The sequence below is a fragment of the Dermacentor variabilis genome, chromosome 11, assembly GCF_050947875.1.
Source record: "Dermacentor variabilis isolate Ectoservices chromosome 11, ASM5094787v1, whole genome shotgun sequence".
NCBI classification, from domain to species: Eukaryota; Metazoa; Arthropoda; class Arachnida; order Ixodida; family Ixodidae; genus Dermacentor; species Dermacentor variabilis.
The window spans coordinates 14,940,991-14,966,249 of record NC_134578.1 but is presented as its reverse complement, the minus strand read 5'-3'; the positions used below and the strand labels follow the sequence as shown (position 1 = coordinate 14,966,249).

General features: G+C 45.1%; 1 protein-coding gene across 1 annotated transcript in view; it reads left to right on the top strand.

Annotated features, from left to right (window-relative positions):
- Positions 1–25,259, top strand: part of LOC142564516 (MFS-type transporter SLC18B1-like) — a 48,632-nt gene extending 23,373 nt beyond the window's left edge. Inside the window, exons 5-13 of the mRNA XM_075675532.1 lie at positions 1,754–1,822; positions 3,479–3,566; positions 10,556–10,695; positions 14,072–14,170; positions 14,332–14,423; positions 16,705–16,800; positions 18,994–19,068; positions 21,405–21,498; positions 23,152–25,259. Of these exons, the coding sequence (XP_075531647.1) occupies positions 1,754–1,822; positions 3,479–3,566; positions 10,556–10,695; positions 14,072–14,170; positions 14,332–14,423; positions 16,705–16,800; positions 18,994–19,068; positions 21,405–21,498; positions 23,152–23,376 (978 nt within the window). The 3' untranslated portion in view covers positions 23,377–25,259. The remainder of the gene's footprint in view (positions 1–1,753; positions 1,823–3,478; positions 3,567–10,555; positions 10,696–14,071; positions 14,171–14,331; positions 14,424–16,704; positions 16,801–18,993; positions 19,069–21,404; positions 21,499–23,151) is intronic.

Sequence of the window (25,259 nt, the reverse complement as noted above, 5' to 3'; positions counted from 1 at the left end):
TAAAGGTGTAAATCTGTCCATTTAGCTCACGCCGTTACACCTAGGTAAGGATTTCTTAAACGTTTCTATTAACTGTGCGAAACAAACGAGGACACGCGAAAGAAACACACCGCACCGCGAGCGCAATGGTGTGGTGTTTCTTTCGTGTGTCCTCGTTTTTTGCGCAGTTAAAAGAAACGTCTAAAGACATGATCCAACTGGCCCGCCAGAAGGACCTAAATAATGATGCAATGGTATGAGTTATTGACGGATGTGCACCCTTATTCACGCACTCTTAAACAAGTTTACACCCCTTACGGCTTATCTTGTCCCACAACAATAATCGTCATCTGCCTTACTTGCGTTTCCTGTATTGAAAACTCGGCGTTCGCTACCTTCCTGTCGAGAATGCTGTGTCACACTGGTAAAGCGCAAGCCCATGGAGGAAGGAAAGATAGGAGGGAGATTACCGCTACGTGATTGAAGCCAACCTGGTGGCCCACCACGTGATCGCACGTAAAAGTGCACGGTTGGTTTTAGTGTTCCGCTCTGCAGGCAGTCACCTGCAGGGCAAGTGAACAAGCGCTCATCGAATAAAAACTACCTGCATAGCTACTGCAAACCAAACGTCTCAGCAAATCTCGATTCTTGCTTCGTGATCTCGACGCAAGAGGTCACGTGTTGGGCCACTACTGTGGCTTCACAGAGTGCTCGCTTGCCAAGGCTGGCTGCGTGACGTAATGCGCCCTCCTATATTTTTCCTTCCTACATGCACAAGCCGTTCCTGGGGCTCGCAGCGTTAAAGAAAGGAAATGTGGGCAAGAGAGATGACGATTATATTTGTCGGACAATATACGACCCAAAGGGTCGTATATTGTATAGAACGTATAGACTTTCTTAAAGTGCAATAAGGTGTAACTGTGTGAGCTATTGACAGATTTACACCGTTAATCACAATAAGGTGTAATGGTGTGAAATGACAGATTTGCGCCCTTACTCACAAGGAGGTGTAATTGCGTGAGTTATTGACAGATTTACTCCCTTATCACTTTTAAGGGGGTAAATTGCATCACTGTTCAGTTCCCTTGTGTACCGTGTAAACGCTCGTGCGCCGTGCTTTGTGTGCGCTTTCAGAAATCTTCATACGGTCGAAATTTACTCCGGAGTCTCCCCCACTACGCGGTGTCTCTCTCCGCATGGTATTTTACTGGGCCTGTTGGTTCATAGCGACTGCGTCAGTCTGCTCGCCGCTAACGCCATCTGGGGACCCGAGGGCACCTCAAGCCGCGTTTGTGAATCTTTTACCCCACTGCTTTCTCCGTTCGCACTGAATGGAAGCAAACAGAAGAAAGAGAAGCAAACCAGCGATGCGATGGAATCGCAAGGCAGGCAAGAACGACGGGACGCACCTTTGCTGTTTTGTAGTTTCTTTCTTGTTTTAGGAGTCTATTTGAAGTAATGAATACAGTTATACATGATCTTGAGTTTACAAAACTCGCGCTATAAGGGCACATATCGACCGGTTCGACCAATACAACGTACATCCGTTCAACAGTACAACGCATGACCGATATGGAAAGGAGAGAAGCGGTGTTTTCGTTTTCTTTCTCTCGTCTCTGTGTGTAACGCTGTGCTGGCCGAACCAGTCTCCCGTTGCTCTATCACGCCATGGAACTTGTCGTGGATCGTATGATATGAGCCAAAGCTGGGCCGGCAGCTGCGGCAAGTAGTTAAGTAAGGGAGTTTATGGTGCCGTCTACCCCTTCTCTTCCAGTCGTCCTTGAAGACAGCCTTCAGCGTGGGCGTTATCATCGGGCCAACCATCGGGGGTTTCCTTTACGACGTGAGTTTGCTTTTCTTTCTGATTTCACACAGCATTAGGCTATCGCGCAGTGTGACCACCTGCCGAACGGGACTACGCTCCCCCTCCCATTGGCACCAATTCTGTAACACTGAACCAGTTATCTGCTGTAAGCATTAGATTATACCTGACTACCCGCAACGCTTTCCTCTTAAAGAATTCACGAGAAAGGAGAAATCGTCTTGCTTGCCACCCACTGCACCGAATCTGATGACATTTGTTGCATGTTCAAAACAAATAAGTTATGCCACATTCGGACCCGTCACGTTGGAGCGCTTTCGGGCGTTCTCGCACTGGGGTTTGCGTTCGGCTGGTCAAAATCGCGCGCTCACAACGCATTGTAGAGCGCCGTGTTCCAGCTCGGAATGCGTTCTCGCCTTTGAATCACGTGAGCGCGACTGGGGTGCGACAGAAACTCGATCACGTGACTTCTCCGATTGCTCTGGGAGCAGCTAAACGTCCGTCTGCAGGGGGTATAGGTTTTCTCTGGATCCGATCTCGACACGCCTGTACATCGCTAGAAACCGATCGAGACGGCCGTGCATAATGGGAAACCAGTCGAATGCGCCGTTATAGAACCTACCGACTGTCAGGAGCGCGTTTTTGATTCCGGCCACAAAAAGAAAAAAAAATGTTCTCACAATTCTGTAGACTACAGCTATTGAGACATCGATGGCGGGTAAGAATGATACATTATACACACTGCTCTCAAGTGTATCACTCACCTAGTAGTGGGGTTTTCGCAAGATCCTCGTAAACAATGTACCTATTTCGCGTAAGCTGTCAGTTCAAATGTCAAAATTGCCTGCTTCAAATATTCCAACAAGGGCAATTTACTCAACTGGAACATTTGTTCTTTGTGCACAGTTACGGATTTGTTGACTTCGCTCTTCAATTGTCTTTTTCTATGCCTACGAATTTTCGTCAATTTCGGTAAAATAAAACGAGGCCCTAATGTAAACTCTCCTCTCCAGCACAGCATGATTGAACCTTTTCTCTTAAATGCAACAAGTTCCCTTCAACTTGGCTTTAGCGGTCGTCTGATTAGAGCACAACTGTGTTTTACATGCATTTGGATAGGCAAAATTCGAGTTCGCCCCCCCCCCCATGTAAATCTCCCCTATTGATATCAACTACGTTAATTTGTTCTCTACTTACTACTGTCCTTGCGCTCTTGGTTAATTATTTATCCAATTAAATATTTGCATTATGCCGTCCACCGCCGTTAACAGTGCATAGCTAAAAAAATATTAACACCTATTTTCTCCACTTCGCCGTAAGAAAAAAAAAAGTTTTTTTTCTTGAACGGTGATATGCAGGATATGAAACCAGTCTTGTTATTTTCGGCCCGATGCGGTTGCCCTGTGGACATGCACGCCGTTGCGCTGTTGCAATCGAGGTCGTGGGTTCGATCCTGTACGCGGCGGCCGCATTTCGATGGAGGCGACGTGCCAAATACGTACGTAAATGTACGTAAATTTAGGAGCACGTCAAGGAACTTCCCGTGGTCGAAATTAATCAGCAGTTTCCCACTACGCGTCGTGCCTCGTAAGCAGATCGTTGTTTTTTTGGCGCGCACAAACAACAGAATTTAATTATAATTTTTTTAACCAAATTTTCTTTTTTGCTATTTTCTAGATTGGCGGCTACACGACGCCCTTCGTTGTCTGCGGCAGCATCGGGTTCGTCTGCAGTCTGGTTACGTACCTCGTCATCCCCATCATAGGTGAGTCTTTACTAAATCGGAGTAAATCTTGACGTTGATTCCTATATAGTTAAGGGTGTAAGCTCTATACCTTGGAGGCAAGTGCGATTTTTTTGCAACTCAAATGCACGGCAAACGCAGAGAGTTGTTGCAACAGAACTGATTGTTGGCCTATTTGGCGCTTGCTGAAAGACGTGTTTTCTGCCGCAAGTTAAAACGCACAAATTCTGTGTTTGTTTGTTTGTGTGTTTTAACTTGCGGCAAAAAAAACGTCTTTTAAACGCAGATATGCCCTCACTGGACAACCGTTAAAACGATTTGAATGAAATTAGTTGCATTTAAGAAGGAAATAAGTTCTAACAGCTTTATATAGAAGCATAAATTTCGATTTAGGGCTACGAGTTTCTTACAAAAATCCCCGAGAATGATTAAGTTGCGCAAAAGAAATGCGCGCAAAGCTTGTGAATTCCTGACTCCTCACCAAAAAACAGATACCGCAGTCTTGTAAACTGCATTTGTTAGAGCATCTAAAGCAAGAAAGTGCGACGTATACAAGCCTACATTGTTAGTATGTACGATGCATATAAGCCTACGCATCACTTCCAATTTGTCAGCTTTCCACTTTATTGCAATAAGGCTACAGCTCAAGTGAGCCTATCGCAATGTTTACGAATGTATTGAAAAAGCACCGTCCTTAGATAGCTACATTTAGACCGCCTACTGATCATTCTGCAGGATTTGTCTATAGATCTACAATAAAGAATATCGATTAAAAAGTGTAAGTAAATGCTATGAAGAATCTCTAGAGACTCCATAGAAATTCGTTTATAGACATTCAATACAAGATAATCGATACAAAGTGCACGATAATAAGTCCCTAGCCTGTCTGCAGACCAGTCTATAGGATGTTTCTCTAGGATTTTTCAATAATCGATAGAAAGTGCAAGGCCATAAGTCTTTACACTGTCTATACACTACTCTATAAAATTTGTTTATACACAGTCTATAAACTTTAGTTATAGACACTCGACTAACCTCACAGACAAGTGTGAACGGACTTTCTGCAGCAGACTGTCTAAGCGAATTTTTGCAACGGCTGTAGAGGTAGATTTCGGAGCGATGTTCAATTCGTTCATTTCATCCTCCTTAGATTTCTCAGCAGATCCATCTGCCTAAATTGTGGTATCATCCTTCAGTGCGGTGTGAACACGAGTCTCAGTAGCCAATCCTCCTCTCCTACCGCGAGGTGAGTCCCGGTGAGCTGGAAGAGGCGCGAACGCGAGCGACAGCTGGCGCTGCCGCCTTGAAGTTCGTGCGCCTGATCGCCGTGACGTCAAATCTTAAAAGGCTACCTTTTTTCAGTTACCCTAAAGGCCCGGTGAGGGCCTTACTTTGGAGGAAAACGACAATAAAAGAAAAATACATGGTGATTTTTAAAAAATAACTACGTAACGGCAATATAAAAGGGAGAAAAAGTGCGATACAAGGCGATTAATCTAGTAAACACACTAGCTAAAAATATAGGAGGCGGATGCAACAAAACAGCACGAGGATACAGACATAGCAACATAAGCTGTCACTCAAGGTACAGATGGCGTATATGTGTAACGTATTTGTATCGCAAAGGAGTCCCCTTACACCCACCCCCCAAAAAAGTGTCGTGTTTCAAGAACTTTTGCTGAGTCACATTGTCTAAAATATGAAAAACATGTATTTTGAACTCAGTAACGTGACACCGACCTATAGGCTCTATGGTTTCGGCGCGAAATGAAAAAAAAAGCTAACTTCAATTTTATTTTCTGGTAATGGAAGCTATTGCCACGAAATTAGCGAAAATACAGTTTTATTTAAGAGTGCATCACCAGTACATGCTGAATTAGCGTTTCACTGCAAGTATACAGAGATAGGGTTTCGGACTTCTTATTTTGCATTACAATAATATTTTCAGTGTCGGTTTTCTTGGAAGTCACGCACCTCCAGCGTCGTTCTTTTTTCTCGGATATTATAAAACGAAGACAATGGTTAATTTTTTGGTTATCCTGAATAAATTAGGGTGCCCTGAATATTTGAATATATAATAAATTTTGCGAATCAGTTTCGGTTTCGGTATTCCGGAGTTGTCCGCTTCATGACGTCATGATACACCGTCTCATTGCGTTCCTGGGATAATTGCGGCTGCCACACACGAGCACGCACAGAACAAACGCGAGCAGCTGTCTTTCTTTTCGTTCTTTTTTTGTTGGGAGGAGGGGGGAGGGGGAAGCAACGTCATCGGACCTGGTTCTATCGCTACGTGACGTCACCGAATCTCGCTCTCTGTCGTGACGTCTCGATAACGACGATAACGCCAGGTCCCGCATATCGAGGCCAATTTTCGCATTAAATCGAAATGTGTCATAGCTACGGGTGTTCGGACGGTGAAAATTGCGAATCGGCTAGAAATATTTGAAAAAAGAACTAACTTGGGAGATCGAATCGAATATTCTCAATTTCTGAACAAAGTGAAATGTGAAGGTTCCTAATAGTCTATTTGTCCAGAAAACGCTTAATTACGCTATTTGATACACGCAATGCTGTTCAAGACTGAGTACCACATGTCGTCTGAGGAGCTTGTAAACGAGAAAGAAAAAAAGAGGAAAGATGGTCGTATCTGGCGCGCCATGACAGTGACAGTAGCGAAACAATGGCACAGCGCGTCATCAGATAACGCGTAGTAGAGTGTATTGGTAGTTGAACGAGCCAAGTACAATATACTGCAGCAGGCGCATCGTTTTGACGAAATGCAAACGAGGTCGCGAATGAAGAAATAACCAAATTTATTTTTGCCTAAATCGAGACAACAAATTTGTTGGCTGCCTAAGGCGAGACGTCCTTGTTTAACGGCCCGTCAACTACTATCCATAAGTGATCTGAATGTTTTCGCTCAGAAACCTTGTTGTCTGCTCTGCGCAGCAACCACGGTTCGTGTGCGCCGAACCATTTGTGAGTCTCCACCGCCGTCGTGCCTTTCAGCCCGTAGACTTCATGGAACTGTTCTTGGCCGTTATAGTATGCGAATGCAATGAATATTCGGCAGCTCCGAAGAGGGAATTATCGAGTCGAGTACGATCGAAACGAATAGCCGTGGATGTTCGAGTGGTATTCGAGATTAAGAAGATTCGCGCACCTAAAAGTGTTTCCCATACTTTCGTACTTTATGTTAATAATAATAATTAGTATTTTCTTAAACGTGATGGAGGGGGTCGGAAAGAAAAACTGACTTACCAGCTTGATTCGTACCATGTTTCCCAAAAGAAATGCAGCATACCACAAAGGCAATAAACAACAACAACAACAGAGAGCATCGTGCGCGTGTCACCTTTGCCTTCAGCAAAACGAGCAGTACTTTTTTCTTAAGTTAGAAAGTTAGTAGGTTTATTGCTTCAAATTTGTTACAAGTTCCGATAGATACGAAATACGAAATGAGGTCCCATAGTCAGACTGTATTGGCACCTCCGGGCAAGGTTAGGTGGTGAGAGAAATTGCTATATGCCAGCAACATAAAGCATTATCGTGGCATTAACATACAGGTCAAAAACTGGAACAAATGTAATAGAACAAGTTGCATCAATATGGCACAAGAACATAAAAAAGAACAGGTAAAAAAAAGACAAGTGTGCGAGTATGCACAGATGTATTCCAGTACAGACGCATCAACTGCTATATAGGGAGCAAAAAGAATAGAAAAGACGTACAGCAATCGGAGCAAATTAATTAAAAAACGTTTTAAGATAGCTTGTTTTTAATTTCTTTGTGGTGATACACTGTTTCATAACTGAATACAAAGAGTTCCACAATGAAAGGGAAAAAATTGAAATGAGAATTTACCATAATTAGAGAGCACTCTGGGCAAGATAAAATGTCCGTTAGATGCAAATCTCATAATGTTAGCATTCAGTAAAGATGATTCTGAAATTAGATAAACTTGGAGCTGATTGCTTATCAGCTTATGTGTCATCCTTTTAAAATAGATAAATGTGCGGTGGGGAACTTCCTACAACTTCGCAAATGTGTGTCAGTGTAGTCCCGTGTGCACCCCTATCAAGATCACCTGGATAAGTGCGTAGTATATATGCGCTTCCCACTGCTTTCCCCCTTGTTTATGCGTGTTTTTCCGTCGACGATGCTATACTCGCTGTTTGCAACGTGTTGCGTCTATATTCGCCGCAGCGTTATCGGGAGTATCAGTGGCGAGGGGAAGCTGTCGCGGCCGCTGTTATCGGCCGCAGATAATACAGCGCACCCATTTGCCGTCGATTGCAATTTGCATATCGTCGTCTTTGTTTCTCTCTCCGAAATACGTTGCCATAGCGGGGCGACGGCTGTATCGCGATCTCTACGTGCGCGTGCCTGCAGGGCCGGCCACATCCCTACCGTCTACGGAGAATTGGGGCGGCCCGTTTTCACAAAAAGAACTTCTTAGAGCAGAATCATTCGTAAGAAAAAATTTCGTCCAATCCTCACGCTATGAGAGAGGGCGCCCGCGACCAATGGCAAATGTAGCACTTACAAGCGAAAAGCTTTGCGATTTCGGCGCCTATACTGTTCTTGTATAACCCTACGGGAGCCATATACGATGGCACTACTAAAGATATCTTCCGGCGGTTGTTCCTACGGGAGTTGTATGCAGAGGCACTTAAGGATATTCTCAGGATGACATCTTTATGTGAGCCGTAAGGAGAAACACCACTAGCTCCTGGTACGTTCTGACATCATTGGGATGTTGCCAGGAGCATATCCATATCGCAGCCATATACAGCAACACCACTAGGGAAATCCTCAGGCGGATGTCCCTACAGGGGGTCGTATACATATACAGGGTGGCCCAACTATCATGCTCCAAGGTTTAAAAACATGCGAATGCCACGTACCTGGACAGAACCAAGGCAATGTTGTTCGCCGTCGCTTGGAGACACTCAGATTATTTTTCTGCATTCCGCCTAATCCCATAATTCGTCTTAATTAATTAGTCACCTTCTGAAATATTATATTAATTAGATTAAAAGTATCAATGAGAAAATTGTATAGCAACATTAAAAACTCCCGACGCAGATTCCCGTTGCTCAGTACGTTCTACGTAAAGGTGCTTTTTCCCAGCGTGAAGGCGGCCCGCAAATGCACGCAAAATTGTCGCGCGACTGACCGCGCGAGGCACTTTGAGCAATTAGCGGACATTGGAACGTTGCATTCGGCTCCGATAGCAGTTAAAATGATGCACCTAAATGACGACCAGTTCATAGAGCTTCCCAATGGGTGCATTACTGCGCAGCTAGCTGCCACGGTATACTAACACCTTAATTTCTGGCAGGTAATAACACCTGTCAGACTTGTATATATCTCCTTAATGTTTGAATTTTCATCATAACGTGCCCTGCTAATGGCATGTGACACTGTCGCTGGTATTTGGATGTTTGAGGGTATAGCCTGCTTTGGAGGGCAAAAAGTTCGCCCAATAAAACGCTAGTTTCGTTAATCACGGTTTTGCTGCCTTCTTCACCGTCACCACTACGTGACAATATTACCTAGAGAGAAATCTGGCGCTTCCACTCTGTAGTATGCTAGGGAATGCGGGTGTATTGTGACTATACGGATTGGCATCGTTCTCGGAGAGCCAGCAGGACACCTTCAAGACGCGCCTGGCAAGCACCGTTCCGTCTGTCACAATGATTCAATCTTCACTAAAACAGCACGTAAAAAGCTTGTCTTAGCCTTATTATTACACAAAACATGTTTCTTTCAATTATGAGAACTTGTTATTGCATCTACAACTACATGAAACGTAATAAGTATCAGCGCGCCGCTAAATTTAGAAGAGAGACGACAAAATTCGCGCTCGCTTTGGAACAGTTTGCTGTTTGTTCTTGTTTTTCTTCACTTGGTTATGCATTGTAGGTGAGTAAACTTCATTGGAAGATATAATATGGGTGAATGAAAGCCTTCTATGAAGATTTTACTTTAGGAACGCGTTATCTGTGTAGCCATATCCACGTTTTAGACGAAGCCTCTTACAACGCCAGCCAACACAAGCCTCGCAGGCACACACATATACCACCATTCCCATGACGGCAGAGCGGCCCTCAGGGAACTCGCATTGACGGTGGTGCCAGATTTCCCTCTAGGTGTTATTGTGAGAAACTCTACGGGTAGCGTATGCGCACTTTTGCGGCACCGGGAGAACTCCTGGCAGCCCCGTCGTCATGACGACGAGAAGTGACAGGGAGTACGGAGGAAGTCCTGTCACCTTTTCGACACTGTCAGATCTGGTTTCTTTGCGGAGGAGACCATGAGGAAAAGGGGGAGGAGGAAAGAAAGGGAGAAGGCAGGGACGTTAACCAGAAATGCGTCTGGTTGGCTACCGTACACTGGGGGACAGGAAAGTGGAAATAGAAAGCTGTAATAGAAAGGGGGAGAAGGAAAGACGCGGTGAGCTCGCGCACGCACGTGCAGGGCCCCATCCAAGTCGAATGCGTAAACTTGCGGTAGGCAGCTGACGCGACCGTGGAGGAGGGAACAATTGGGAGAGAGCATCACGCAACATTTCATTTCATTTTTATTCCTTAAAGACCCCGTAACGGGGTATTACATAAGGGGGTCTGAAGCCAACACGTCTGAAGCCAACGCGCATCTGCCCAACACATGATCGTCGTGTCAGTGCGCGCGGTAGGTTTTAATGCTCCCCGCTCTGCAGGCAACGCTATGGCAGCGCGGCCTGAACAATTCAGCGTCGGTTAAAAATCACCGGGAACCAAACGCTCTCAGCCAGCACGCTCCTTCTGAGAGGTCACGTGTTGGGCTAACACTGCGAGGCAAAAAGTGAGCCAGCTGAGCGAGAGGCTGACTGCGTGATGCAGCGGCCTCCTCGTGGATGGTCGGCTAATGGTCTTCGCTATAAGGTGTCGGTCACACCCCCTTCGTCGTTTTGGTCGTTAAATTATCGTATTCGTTAATTACTTTCCGTCTATTCCTGGCAGAGGACAAGCACGACAGCACCCCGATGGATCTGCGCAAGTTCTGGAGCGGTCCCTTGATCTACATGTACGCGGTGGCCATTTTCGGAAGCTACGTCTGCGTCGGCTTCAACCAGGCGACGCTTGAACCTCATCTGAGATCCGTAGGTACCCGCCTTACAGATTCGCAATGTTTATCGTCCCTAACTTCATTTGCTTGCAGCGACGTACTTGCTTATGCCTATACAACATACCGATGGATGTACCGGCAGCACTGATGGCGATCTCTTCTGATCCTGCGTACGCAATTCCTCTTGGCTGAAGCATTTTGTGTCATATGTGCCTCCGAGATGCGGGCTTGGTTGGCGTTTTACTTGAGCCAGCAATTTACGCTTAGCTGATTCATCGTTGAATTTGGCTCCATGACCGGACAAGGACAGCGACGGTAACGGCCAAGGCATTACATATCCTTGTCCTGCTGCGCTGGGTAAACAGGCTCCGAATCCACACCAACTTGCTTATACCTGTCTATCCTTGTACAGATAGTTTCCACTTGCGTAAAACCTCGAATGTCATATGTGCCTCCGAGATGTGCGCTCAGCTGGCGTTTACTTGCAAACTATACTTATTGCTTGAACTGGTTCATGTCGTCTTCTCTGAAGCCGCGACAATACCGCTCCGCAAATAATAGATAGTTCATTTTATGTATGCGGGACTGATCACCATCTTCATAAGTGTTGCCATTTCACCGATTTTGTCGCTAGATTGAGCAAATTTATTGTCTCTTTAGCATCAAAATTTTCTACTTAGTGACCGGCGAAATTTTTTAGCATCCTCGAAGTTAAAGTTGCTATGGTATTAACTTTCTATAACATGCTTTATTATTCGAAACCTACACCTTACTGTGACCGCGACGAGTAAGCGGTGAACCACATGCACTCTCAGAGGCTATACTGTTCGGTTGGTTGCGCCGAGAAAAACAAGCTCACAGTGTGCTCACAAAATGCGTGTATTCTTTTGTCTTTTAACCTTTACAAAACCAGTTATAATTAGTCTTGACGCTGCGGTTGCTGCTGTTTTAATATGCAAGTCGTACTGGTAGACGCTCGCAAGCATAGCAGCAAGTTAAATTACCAAACCTCCTCGTAATAAATTTCACGGTGAGATTTAGGATGGAGCAGGTGAATAGGACAGATCCACTGTAGAATGGCATACATATCGGTGCGGCTGGGCTTGTTCACGCAAATTTGAGTGCACCGCCTCCGTTTCTCGCGGTTTTCGTTCAAACCAACACTGCACGGCGCTTTCAAATGAATCAAAGGACTGCAGTGTAGTATTTTGCATAAAGTTCACGTAATCGTCATTGCCATAATAACATGATGACCAAGATCGTGCTGCATAATTTAGTTCTCCTTTCAGAAACAAATTACAGTACTAACGCAGACCAAGTGAGCATTTGTGATGGGGAAGTCAGATGATAAGTGTCCTTTCGAACGGGGCTGGATTTGTAGTGTTAAAATCTGAAGGTGAACGCAAAATTTCAGCTCTCATCGCTCAGCGATTGATTTAAATTGATTTAATAAATGGTCATGTACACCTTGCTGCCGAATCCACTGTTTATTACTCACCCGTAGCAACCGTAGACGTACGTGAAACGTTTTGAAGGTGCGTTATGCCATGTCAGTCCGTAATGCACTCTTCAAAACGCATTCATTGTGTAAAATTCACTGCACACCTTTAGCACAAATTTAGCGAACTTCAAGCAAAAGTTTGCTTTTTTAGAAAAAGTTTATTTCAACACGAGGCGATACGAATTCTGAGTCACAATGATGACACAATTGCACCAGGACGATAACATATGTGTTTAGAAAAAGTTTAATTCGAGAAGAGACGGTACAAACACTGAGTCACAATCACGGCACAACTCTACCAGGGTGCTAACATGTACAGAAACGAATCATTGTATATGTATGTGTAGGCATGTTTTCAACGTAGTGTCCGAGTCATCACTCGCTAATGTATAACCGCATAGACCCACGGAAAGGCTCCGTTACTCATAAAGTAATTGTCACGATGTTCAATATATACAGTGTATGCAAATGGTTAGGTACAATGATGTGACAGAGACACATTACATAAATAAGCGTGGTCACGTGCCAAGTTTAAGTGCTGTACAGTTAATTTTCGAACTGCTGTACAGCTCCAGTTAACGATGTGCTTGTCAATATGACATTGAAATATGACACTATGACATCCTATATGACTAAATATGACATCCTGTTAAACCTGCAAAGCTTCCCTGCTCGTAATACAGCTTTACCGCAAGTATCTCTTGAAGCACAAGCTAGTAGTCCACCAAACCAACAGCAGACACAATACATTATTTCGTGGAATACACTTCTTAAACTAATGTTTCTAATTTAAACAACCTAAAAATTTAAGGTGAAATTTAGTGATCACCATTATCAGATGCTACACACTGTAGAGGCGGCTTCAAAGTTTCACAGACGAATGCAGACTGCGTAAACCCAAGCTAATGGCATTCCCTGTGCCATAAGCATTTTAATTGGTCTTGGGGGACCGAATTTGATGAGGCGTGTTTCGTTTAAAAGAAGGTAAACTCTCGAACCCAGATTTTTTTATCCGTCAGTCTTAATGCGCTAGCGTTATGAGTGTCAAAGTTCCCAGGCATACATTCCCAGGCATACTTTAGTACACGGAGCAAGAAACATTTAGGAGTGGAAACTCCGCTGTTTGCGGCGACCAGAAAAAGTCACAAGCCCGCGGAGCCGTTATCGTGCTGGCGGCGCCTGGCGGCCTGGAAAGAAATTACCGCCGTTGAGAGCGCGCCGGAGTCGCCTGCCCGGGCGTTGAATTTTTTTTTCGCTGCGGCTTCTCCGACGCGCCGCATGGCGCCGCCACTGTATACGGCCCCGTCAGTGCATACAACAATTGTGACCTTATCTGGTAGCCCGCGCTCGCTCGCGCTGACGGGAGTTTCCCCTCCTAAATGTCTTACTCCATGCTTTAGTATCAAGCTGACCAGTCTTTATCAGATGCGTTTCCCAACATTCGTACCACTAGCTATATAAATGTCATTTTGTATATACTACATATAGCTGCCGTGATATGGCTATAGCGTTGCACTGCTGAGCTCAATGGTCGCGGGTGTGACCCTGGCGGCGGCCGCGGCCGCGTTTTAGATAGGGGGGGGGGGTGAAATGCAACAACGCCCATCTACTTAGATTTAGGTGCATGTTAACCGGCAAGGCCGGGTGGGCAAAACGAACCCGGAGTGCTCACACAGCTGCGTGCCTCGTAATCAGATCGTAGTTCTCGCGCTTAAAATCCTGGAATTTAATTTTTTTCGTCTTCGATTTACGTGCCATAAGCGTGTGATATAAGAGGGGGAAACTTTGGGCCTGTTAGCTCGAGACGCTTTCCTCTTTAAACGTGTGATATGAAGTTTCTATACAACTTGGAAAGTTTATTTCTCTGCTCCATTAAGCTTCCTCATAATACAGTGTTCTTTTTTTGCAGTTCAACCTGTCCACCACGATCCTCGGGCTAGTCTTTATGATCCCTGGCATCTGCAATGGCTTGATGACTCCCGTCTGGGGCTGGTTGTGCGATAAGAAGGTAGGACGAAGCGCGCATCACTGAGGGTCCAACGTCGATATATATATATATATATATATATATATATATATATATATATATATATATATATATATATATATATATATATATAATATAGCTCACGCCTAAAAGACGCTTGGACCCTTCTTTCCCACCGGCAGGTCAACACCAAGCTGCTGACATCTATCGGCGCCTTCTTCACCCTGCTGTACCTGCTGTTGGTCGGCCCGGCGCCCTATTTTCCTTTCGGCACGTGAGTCTAAATGCGTTAACTTCTTCGTTGCTTGTGCGCCTAGACTATTTCTAGGTAGACTAAGTACACATTACTTCGGATTGATAAATCAATAGGTCCGTACAGTATACGCATTAAACCGTGTCTACTCGTATCTATGTAGAAACATTCTTCAATGGCCGATGCAGACGTCTGCCTCGATCACCGCGTACGCCTGTAGTTTGCTATACTACAGATGATGGTAATTGCAAATGAGGTGACGCGTTCATACATTGTACAGGCACTCGCTACTTACATGAGCACACACAGCAACGACTAACTATATAAACCGTATGATCGGGGGATATCGTGCAATTTCGCCAATTTCCACTTGACAATAACATGTTGATTATCAATAGAGAAAACTAGCGAGAAATCTTTTCCTCCTGTTTAAATTTAAGGCTGAAATCGCGGCTCCCATTGCGTCATGTGCAGCATAGCCAGGTCACTCTCGCGTATTTGATATATTTTCTACATAATGATTTGTTCCCGCAGCCTTTCAGGTGGAGCGTGTCTGTTTACTTTCTGGTGCAACTTCTGGTGCAACTTCTGGTGCAAATGAGCTAGCTTCGAGCGGGCGTAGCACCATTGCAGTGATGTCATGCAAAGGTGTAGCTTGGCAATAGAAGGCGGCTGCTTTTTAGCCATTTACGAGCGAACTACGACAGTAGGGCAGCGGAGTGAAAATGTTATGATTGTTTAGCGATAAAGAACGACCACACCTCACTCAAAAGAAAAAGAAGAGCTCATTAAAAACAACGCAGACCCACCGCAATGTTGAAATCTAAATTACCCGGAGCTTGCTTGAATTATACAGCGAAATATAAGAGCAGTAGCAGACGAAACGCGCACGCTATTGTCGTCTGCTCTCTTTGTCAACAGGACGAGGGCGATGTGTATGATGCTTGTATGACTACTCTATATACATGTACATGATGCGACAGGAGAACTTTGTTTTTGGCCTATTTGGTGTGCTTCCTGTGGGACATAATAGCTGGTGAAAGGACGAAGGCGCAAACACTGTGACTGTTTTATTTTGTGTCCGTGTTTCCGCGTGCTCCCTTGCAGCGACAAGCACGTCTCACGCATAATGTGATCTATGACGACGCATATGTAAATGCATTTAAAGCTTCTATACACCTTTGTGTCACAGTGGCACATGCCTATTCTTGGAGAGCGGCCAATAATTGAGCCTCCATACGTGTGCATAGCCCAGTGAGCCAAAAATAAAGCCGCCGAAATATAGTGTTCGAATATAGCGCGCTAATCATCTGCAAGATCTGTGTGCTGTCACGATACCCATGAGCCAACTTTTCATGTACAGTTTTTATGTCGTGATTTTTCATCGAATAAAGAAAACAGAGGTGCGCCCGCTGGCAGTAGTCTCGGTCGAGAAACTTAATTATTGCGTGTACTTATGACGTAGCCCGGGGTATTTACTTTTAAAAAACGGCCCAATTAAATGCGTAAAACTGCTTTAAAATCTGGGACACCACACCGATTCAACCTCGCTTGTTTCGGCACGAATCTCGAGAAAGGAAAACTTTGGCCCAATTATTTTATCCGGTAATAACCAACACTTCTCGGCCAAACGAATGAGAATGGAGCTTCGACACAATAGTTTATACTGCACTAAAGTCAGCTTTTAGTGTGCCTTTTTATCTCGAGAATGGTTAGGCTGCTACAAGATGTTCTATTGAAGTATACCCTGAAATCTCGCCCCAATTTGAAGGATATTAACAGACCTATCAAAAATTTCTGGTATATATTTCGTAAACGTGCTGTAATGGTTTTCTAGTTACCGCATTTAATAATAGCATTTACTGGTATGCCTACTGTGACATATTTGCTGGCGTTGTGTAACTTGTACATTTGCTAGTTTACGTCACTAAAATGTTTCACCATTCTAAATACTGTAGTGCTGTCTTTTGTAGCGACCGTGTGGAGCTGTGCATGACGTAAAAGTTATCTATTCTAGTTTTGTGATTGGTAAAATTAAATTACGGAGTGCATTTCCTAACATTTCCAACTCTTAGATAAAGTAATTGCTGACTTTTTTAAAATCTGTTCCAGGTTTCGTAATCTCGTTGCATTTATTTCCTGCGTCGTCATTCACTGTCTATACAGTGGAGGATTGCAATGCTCGACAAGCGGTCCATTGATTCCGCTTTTTTTTACCCGTAAACCCTTCCAGGAAGCCTTTTTGACGAGAAAAATACGGAATTGATTTGTTTATACCACGTCACCGTGTGTGAATTCGCAGGAAGCTCTGGTTGGTCCTGCTGTCCATGGCCTTCTTTGGCATTGGCATCGGCGGTGCATCCATCTGCGCATTCATGGCGACCCTGGAGTACACGCTGTGAGTCCTGCTGCTCATCTCCGAGTCCTGCTCCTCAGTCATGCTGCTCATGAGTCCTGCTGCTCATGCAGTAAAACTGCTCATCTAGGCTCGATGAAACAGTGCGCTGCTGAGCGCGGGGTAGCGGGTTCGATCCCTAGCCACGACGGCCACATACCGATGGGGCCGGAATGCAAAAAGAAAGACGCTTGGTGAAGCGTGTTTCGGGTGGACATTGAAGAACCCCGGGTGATTAAAATTAATCCGGAGACCCTCCCCCCGCCCCCTCAACTACGGCGTGCCTTGTAACCGGATCGTAGGTTTGGCACGTGACACCGCGTAGAATTTCATTCATTTTTATGCAATGCGCGTTTAAGCTTCAGAGGGTAGATACAGTACGTTTCAATGAAGTTTCAATGAAGTTTCAATGAATTTTTAATAAATAAGGTCTCTTGCCGCAATTGTACAAAAGGTTATTCGAAAAGTGTAACGAAAAGGCTGCGGCAACTATATGGACGGGAGCTATACTACTACATGGTTTCATCGTTCGGCCGCTTGCGCGATCTGCCAACATAATTTATATAACGTACACCTAAGCCTACAAACAAACATTCATTATAACTCGGGTAAAATAATGCGCAACGTCACTCTTCGAGCAGCACTTTGTATCTTGATGTTGTCGTGCACCATAATGCGTTTGGGTACATCATGAGACAAAAAGACATTGCGCAGAAAACACCAACCAAGATCGCCAATGTATAATCGAATAGCCGAACGCTTCTATTCTCTTTATTACAGAATGATATGCTTGACGGCACGTATTGGTCGTAGTGAGAATATTTAGAAAGCGGTAACTTGTTATTTCATTGCGTACCCGCTGCGGTGGCTTAGCGGCTATGGTGTAGCGCTGCTAAGCACGAGGTTGCGGGATCGAATCCCGGCTGCGGCGGCCGCATTTCGATGGGAGTGAAATGCAAAAATGCCCGTGCCCCGTGCATTGGAGCACGTTAAATATCCCCTGGCGGTCAAAATCAATCCGGGGTCCCCACTACGGCACTACGGCGTGCCTCATAATCAAATCGTGGTTTTGGCACGTAAAACCACAGAATTCATTCATTCATTCTTTCTTTACTGAATTTTGTAGTGGTGAGAGCCGTTAAGCAGCACATCTGAAGCGGCAGTATCGGCTCTACAGGGACGCTAAAATGTTCAAAAAAGATTCAGTGTTCTCGCCCAACTTGCGCAGAAATATCGTTTTTTTTTTAGTCCACGTTGTGCAGCGTAACACTTGGCGCAGTTAATTGCCTGGTTTTCAAGAAACAAAAAGAATGAGGAGGTGTATTTCATTATGAAAATGCAAAGTGCTGCCGCGACGGCGATATCATAAACTTGTGTCGCTGCCTGCCGGTAGCTGGAGAAAGCAGTCGTCCAGCGAAGGTTACCTCGTACTGCTCGAATCCCTGGAGCACACGGCGATCCTCCCTGAACAACTGCTTTCTCCAGCTGCCGGCAGTGGGCGACACAAGTTTGTTACCGCCGTCGCGGCAGCACTTTGCATCTTCATAAAAAAGGCACATTTTTCGTTATCTTAAATGCGTCAGAATTTTCGTGCCTACCCAACGAGGAAACCCGTCCGTCCTCCCGCCCGTCCGTCACGTAAAACAAGAACGCTTTCAAGATAGGGCCCGCGCGTCTCGCTTCAGTACCAACCAAGCAGCGAGAACACAACGCACACGAAGCTATCAGCAGTCGGCGCACACTCTGCCCCCGTCGCAGATCTTTTCAGATAGGGCCTGCGCGGCCGTGCCGTACGCAGCCGCCTATGAGCGGCGAGGATGAAGCGCACAGCCGCCGTCGGAGTACGGTTATTCAGGGTTGATAACGATTCGACGTGCACGGATAAGGCGTTAAGGAGCGATAACGGCTTACAATAGTCGAAATGTCATCAGCGCACCTGGCGCCGCCACCTGCAGTAGTTTGCCTGCGTCATCAATTCACCTTGCGCCGCCGTCCGCAGCAGTTCGTGTCGCCGCAGCGCTGTCGTTTGTACTGGCCGGATCAAGTTTCGTAACACTGATAACGACACCGGGATGTCGGAGATGAGCAAGTGGCACAATGCTTACGCATGCTTAGACAGCTCGCAGAGAAGCAAATCGATTCGCAAAAAAAGGGTCGATGGATTGAGGTCCAACGTATTCTTGTTCTTCGTTCCAGGAGCCGGGGTTTCGAACGCAGCATCTCCACCAACGGCCTGGTTTCTTCCATGTTCACCCTGTGCCAGTCCGTCGGGTCAGTCATGGGCTGTTTCCTACTTGTCCATTTTTCTTTTGCCTTAAAAGAGATTTTGCTCGATGCCTCCCCCAGACTTCCGGTGTCAGAATAGAACGGAAACTACGCGTCGCCGTTCGACATGGCGGCTCAAGGCCTGCCTGCTTAAAATTCCTATACTGCCTATTCGTATACACATTTAAAACGTAGAAATGCTTTTCTGTAATAATACTTGGACTGATTTTGATTAAATATGTTGCATCTGTGAAAAAATAATTTCATTTCTAGTGTCTGTTACAGGCGGAATTTAGATATAGGGTCTTAATTTTTGCACAAAAAATTCCGGAAATCTAAAGATAAAAGGAATAGAAGCGCTAAGTTAGCAAATCCGTAACTCAACGTCAAAATATATATATCGCATTTCATTGAAATGCATCGGTTAGAGCATCTAAAGCGGACAAATTTGACATGCCAGTCTATATCTTACGTGAAATTGTTACAATGTTTGCGAGAGTTTTGCGAAAGTCTTACTCACAGGTTAGTGGTGTATTTGAGAGCCTTGTATAATACGTCAATTTTGTCCGCTGTAGATGTACTATTTTAAGCAATTTACATAATTGTGATATCATCTTTGATTACCGAGTTATAATTGTAAACTTGATGGCTTTGTTTTCTGAAAATTTGCGATTTTCAACATTTTTATAAAACATCAACGTCCTAAATCAAGCATTCGATTCCTGCAGTCACCAGATCTTAACTATTTCTCTTAAATGTGACAAATTTCTTCAAATTCCGTGTGGTTGTTGCTGAGAAAAAAAAACGATTTCTCCTTTCGTATGTGTTTAGATAGGATACTCTAGCTCGGGCCCTACTCTGATGCCGCCTCTTCAAATGCATGTAAAACGCAAAAATTATTTGTCCTCAGATAACCTCTTGGGGAATTTTAATGAAATGTGTTTTGCTTGAGCGAGAAAGTTAAGTTCTAGTGACTGTTAGAAGGGGAATTTCGATTTAGAGGCCTGTATGTTTTTTAAGTGCCGAAAATCGGTAACTTTAGTTTTCCCAAAGTAGAGAAGCACAAAGTTTAAAAGTCCGTAATTCTGCACCGAGAACAGATATAGCAGTTGTGTAATCTGCATCCGCTAGAACACACGAAGTGCACAAGTATGGTACATCAATTTATATCTTAGGGAAACTTCTTCCCGTAATGCGAAGACGTGGGATCGTTCCCCACCTGCGGCAAGTTGTTTTTTCATCCATTTTCAGTTCCATTAATTCATCATTTCTTTATTTCAATTAGTAGTAAAAGTAATTTACCCTGTGTTAATTGTCCTTGGTGTCTTTGTTGGCTTCTTATGATATGGGAATTTGTTGCAGTTCTTGCTATGATTTTGCAGAAGTGCTACTCGTATAATAGTGATGTGCATAAGAACCATGTAAAAGGCATCAACGTTGTCCGCTTGTACTGAACGCGGCTTGCAGGCAGCATACCCTCTTCTTCATTTGTGCTATAGATCGTCGCTTGAAACGATTGAAAGACTCACAAAACCCACGAACGCTTCAAAATCCTGTATTATGTAGAGCACCGCCATAGAAAACGTTAGGCGGAGGACACCCGCAAACGGGCAATAAACGTTGTGACCATGTCAGTCGTGCATACTGGGACTATCGCTAACCCATGGGCGGATACAACCTATATACACACTGCCCGACACAGGTACGTCACTGTGACGTCACGTATTTCGAAGTCCTCTCATTTTAGGCAGTTTTGAAGTAGGAAGGATTCTGCAAGCTTGCTGAACATTTCGTTGCTTTATAATTCAATGCAGTCTTTTTTTTCGTTTAACAGTTGTCTTTATTTCAGTGTCATTTTGGTGAAAGCAGCGCTAATAGCTGAGACCGCAAAAAAAGGATAGATACGGCGATGTCTTGTGGTCCAGTCCGTTGGTGCAGCTTTCTTTTTCCCTCAATATGATGAATCACCAGTTCGCCCAATTATACCTCTGACACACGGACAACCTTAACCGTGGTTAAGCTAACTACGGTTGCGCCGGATCGCGTTTAGTGACCTTTTTTCATCCGTGTAGACAATGTCGAAATCCGTTAGCCACGACGAGCCGGTTTTTAAACTACAGAGGGGCATCGCCATCCGTCCTTTGCTTCTCCGTCTTTCTTGGCTTACCAATACCCCTCTCATGGTAAGAGGGTTTGATTTTCTTTTTGCAAAAGCTCTAGAAACCCCTCTTTCGCGTTCTTTGGCGAAATGTTGACGCGTGCCAGTCGCAGTCTGCGAGTCTAATGAGACACTGACGGCAAGGTTGTAACAGCGTACCTTCCTCCGTGGCAACCGAATGCAGGTCTTTCACGGGTCCCGCTCTCGGAGGCGTCCTGCTGCAGCACATTGGCTACGCCTGGGGCACCGTGGTACTGTTCAGCTTTGAGGCCATCGTGGTGAGTGGCAGCATGGCCTCCGAGATTGGGCGAGCAATGCTCCGAGGTCGTTCCCGTAATCCCTGAGGCCATAGTGGCCGAACCCACTGCTGCCACCAGTATCTTGGTAGGCGGTAGTAGGCGGCTGTGGCATCATCCTGAATGAAGCCTACACAATACAGAAAAAGATACATGGCCTTCGAGATTTATTTCTATTACCCTTAGGCAGCCGTCGCTGCGGCTGGAAAAGGTGGAGGCGTTTCGATGTGAACGTCCCTTACTAACCTCCTGGGACTCCTTGTTTAGATTACATTGCACATTGCTTAGCTCCCTTTGGACATTAACTTGGGAGCGATTAAGTAGTATATTCACCCAGGATATAAAGTCAGGCGCATGAGGGATTGTTTGGAAGTGGTTCAGTCATATATTTGCTGTAAGCTTTCTTGAAAATTGTCAATATTTTGATGCACCCTGTTGTGTCGGCAAAGACAACGAAAAGCGCTTCTGAAGGATGTTTCAATACTGCGAGATTACATGAAAATCTTGGACGTAAAATCGACATTTCGACCGATCACGCCATCTTAGATCTTTGATCATATGTGTTTAGGCAAATGAAAGCGATTTTCATTGCTTAGACACGGAGCTTAAATTATCTATAAAATATAAAGAAAGAACATGATGAGACGGGTATTTTGTTCATGTACGTGGAAGGCTCGTTTCAGTATATATTTCTTATTTAAAAAAGAAATGGGGTTTTCACGTTCGTAACGCATTCTAAAAATTAGTTACACCTCTAGGGGCATATGCTATCCCTGAACAATAATCATCCGTCTTGCTTACGTTTCCTTTCTTCAAAACTCTGTGCTTGGTGCTTTTAGCTGCCTCGCTGACTGCTTCGCCGATATGTGAAGGTAGCCACTGAAAAACGACGGTAAATTTGACGTTCTGTAATGCTTTCAAATCATGTAATGTACGTTGGGTGCATTTGTGAAGGGAAAACCCGCGCCGTAATAGTTTCATTGTAGCCCTTGCTGTCTGAAAAGGGACTATCAGGCTGGGGCTGATGGGACTTCAGTTTCTTGCAAGGCTGCTTCAATGGCGACACTTTCACATACCGTCGAAGACGCGACGTGGTCAAATCTGGCAGCCCATGAGACTCTGAAGTAAGGATCCGCAAGCCGCTCGTACTGTAGCGCCATTCTGCTTGTCAACATGTAGAGCCGTCAGTGTACGTGTAACTAAAGATGGCGGTCATACATTGTGTCGAGGTGTTCGCGAGCACCAACATTATTGCTTGTGCCACAAGCGCAAATGCGCCTGGTGCAAATACGCGTATTAGTTAGTTGACGTTCCACACTCTCGATGACTGCTGACGTCCTAGTATTTCTTTTGTTATAGTAAATTGAGGCTAAGTACACGATGGTGTGGAGTGCCACAGAGGCGAGAGGTTAAGTCCGTGTCCGTACTCTGTGTAGGAATGCTCTGCCTGCATGACGGAAAACTATAGCGAGTAATTTCGCTTTCTGTCCTCGTAGGTACGCTTGAGGCGTCGGTGATGCGTCAAAAAAAACGTCCCAAACGAAGCTTTAGCTGGGGCTGTGGGCTCCGACTTCCTGCCCAACATATTTTTTATACTAATAAAGTGTGTGCTCTGTCTCCGTCTCTCGAGCGCAGGCCGTTTTGGTGACTACCGTCTACATTCGCGAAGTTTGCTGCAGTGGCGCCCCCGTCGGCCGGTCCGCTCCGCACCGGCGACTGTTGGACGGCGACACAGCGGCGAACTCGGCCAGCTGCGAGTTCACCACAGTTTCGGACCAAGTGCAAAGATCGCAGCAGCAACAGCGGCAATGCCAGTACGGCGCCTGCAACGGAGCCGGCCCGGCCCGTCTTAACGCTTGATTGTGTTCGTGGTACCCCGTTAGGGGCCAGTGCTTTTGTTGGTTCATGCTGCCCCGATCTCATGCCCACGCCGTGCCGGTGGTCTGGATCGCATGTTATGGAAGATCTAGCTCTCCAAGCATATGGCTCCTGAGCTCATGGATCCAGCTAGCGAATCAAGACTTGTAGGAGCACACGAAAGATGTGATTTAGAAAAAAAAGTTTAGGCCTAATTGCGGATTACGCTACTCATAATGACAAACCCGTCAGCCAACAGAATGCAATCCTGTCAAAAATTAATTATCGTCAGATACGTTTCGGCAGTTCGACAAACTTGTCTTTCTAGTGTTTTGCCGTTAGGGAAAAAAATGAACGCACATAGGCCTAATCGCGGATCGCACTCATCGTACATACCCGTCAGGATGCATTTCTATAAAACAGTGATTATCGCCCAATCAGTCTCGGTATTTCGACATACCTGTGTGTTCGACGCTTCGCTGTTGGGAACAAAATGGATGCACGTAAAGTTCTTGATATAATAGAGTACCGGGCACACGATATTGGAAAAAAGAATTGTTCGAGCATAGGACCATGGTTACCGTTGTGGGACGCAGTTGCAATCTTGGGGTGCAGTGCTTGTTTCTAAAAGCGCAGATTTTTGTGAGTGATTACACTTTTAACGTACTTTTAGACCGTAATGAATAGAAATTACGCATTTCACTCGTATGAGTGCGGAAGCCATCTGGAAATAGTGCTCGTCGTAAATATCCCAGGCATCTTGTTCTAGCAAAGCTAAGTTGAACACTTTATGGTTATTAAACGGCGCAGAGACAAACCGTTGCAGAAAGGTAAAGAAATTTCGAATATCTCTAAGGTTCGCAGTGGTGGTGAGAATATGAACTAATGCTGTTTGCGTTTCAAGGACACGATTACTGCTCTGTAGCAACGTTTTGCACATCTCAAGGTGGGCCTTTCGTCATACGACATTAATCAGCATTTCTCTTGCGCTCTTCCATTCGCCTGGCCTTCCCAGTCGGAAAACACGGCCAGACACTTGGATGCGCATAGCATTGCTTAAAGAAAAGGTCTGTTGAGTGTGTCCTCTAAGACGGGTGACCGTTGTAGCACTTATGTTTCACTGTTCGAAATATAACCATCTTTCGCGAATAACTCCTTCTGGAGTTCAAGATGATGTACCCGGTACACAGTTTAGTAAGCTTAGTTTAGTAAGTTTGGTAAGGCAAATGGAAGAGTTACCACGATTACCGTTGTGGGATGGTACATAATTACCCCTATAGAGCGAAAATAGCGCTCTGAAAAAACGTACAGCTTAATTTAAACCCTAATATACACCTTAACGTGTCTAAAGTTGTCATAATTGAGGCGTGCGCATTTGCCTTTACCGGCAGCCTTCTCTTCAGTGTCTCTGTACGGAGCGTACTCATCTGGTGCGCATGCGTACACATGGCGCTGGTGTCGGAAAGAGAAACCCTCAAAGGATACAGCTGCAGCTGAAATGGTGCTGATATATAGTTGTGCGTCCCAAAATACGCCCCATTTGGTTTGTAGGTCGATACCCTTGGCAGGGATGAACTCTCATCGGAATATTTATTATTCGCACAGCCGAGGGAAAGGGGAGCGGCGAGAATTGTTTCTTAGAGTCCACTCGCCGAACCCTGCACGATCATGGCCAACGGGGACAGCCAGAAGGGGCGCAAGCCTCTCTTTTTATCTTAAGCGTTCTACGGATTTTAACAAAAACTAGTCCACTTTTAGTACGTGCGAGTCTTGCAAACACCCTGTGCAGGTTTTTTGTGTACCTGCGGCGTTTGCACCTGCCCAAACGCGGGGCCGTAGCGCCGACGTTACGAATTACTTGCTGTTAAATAAAATGTTTCCGAGGA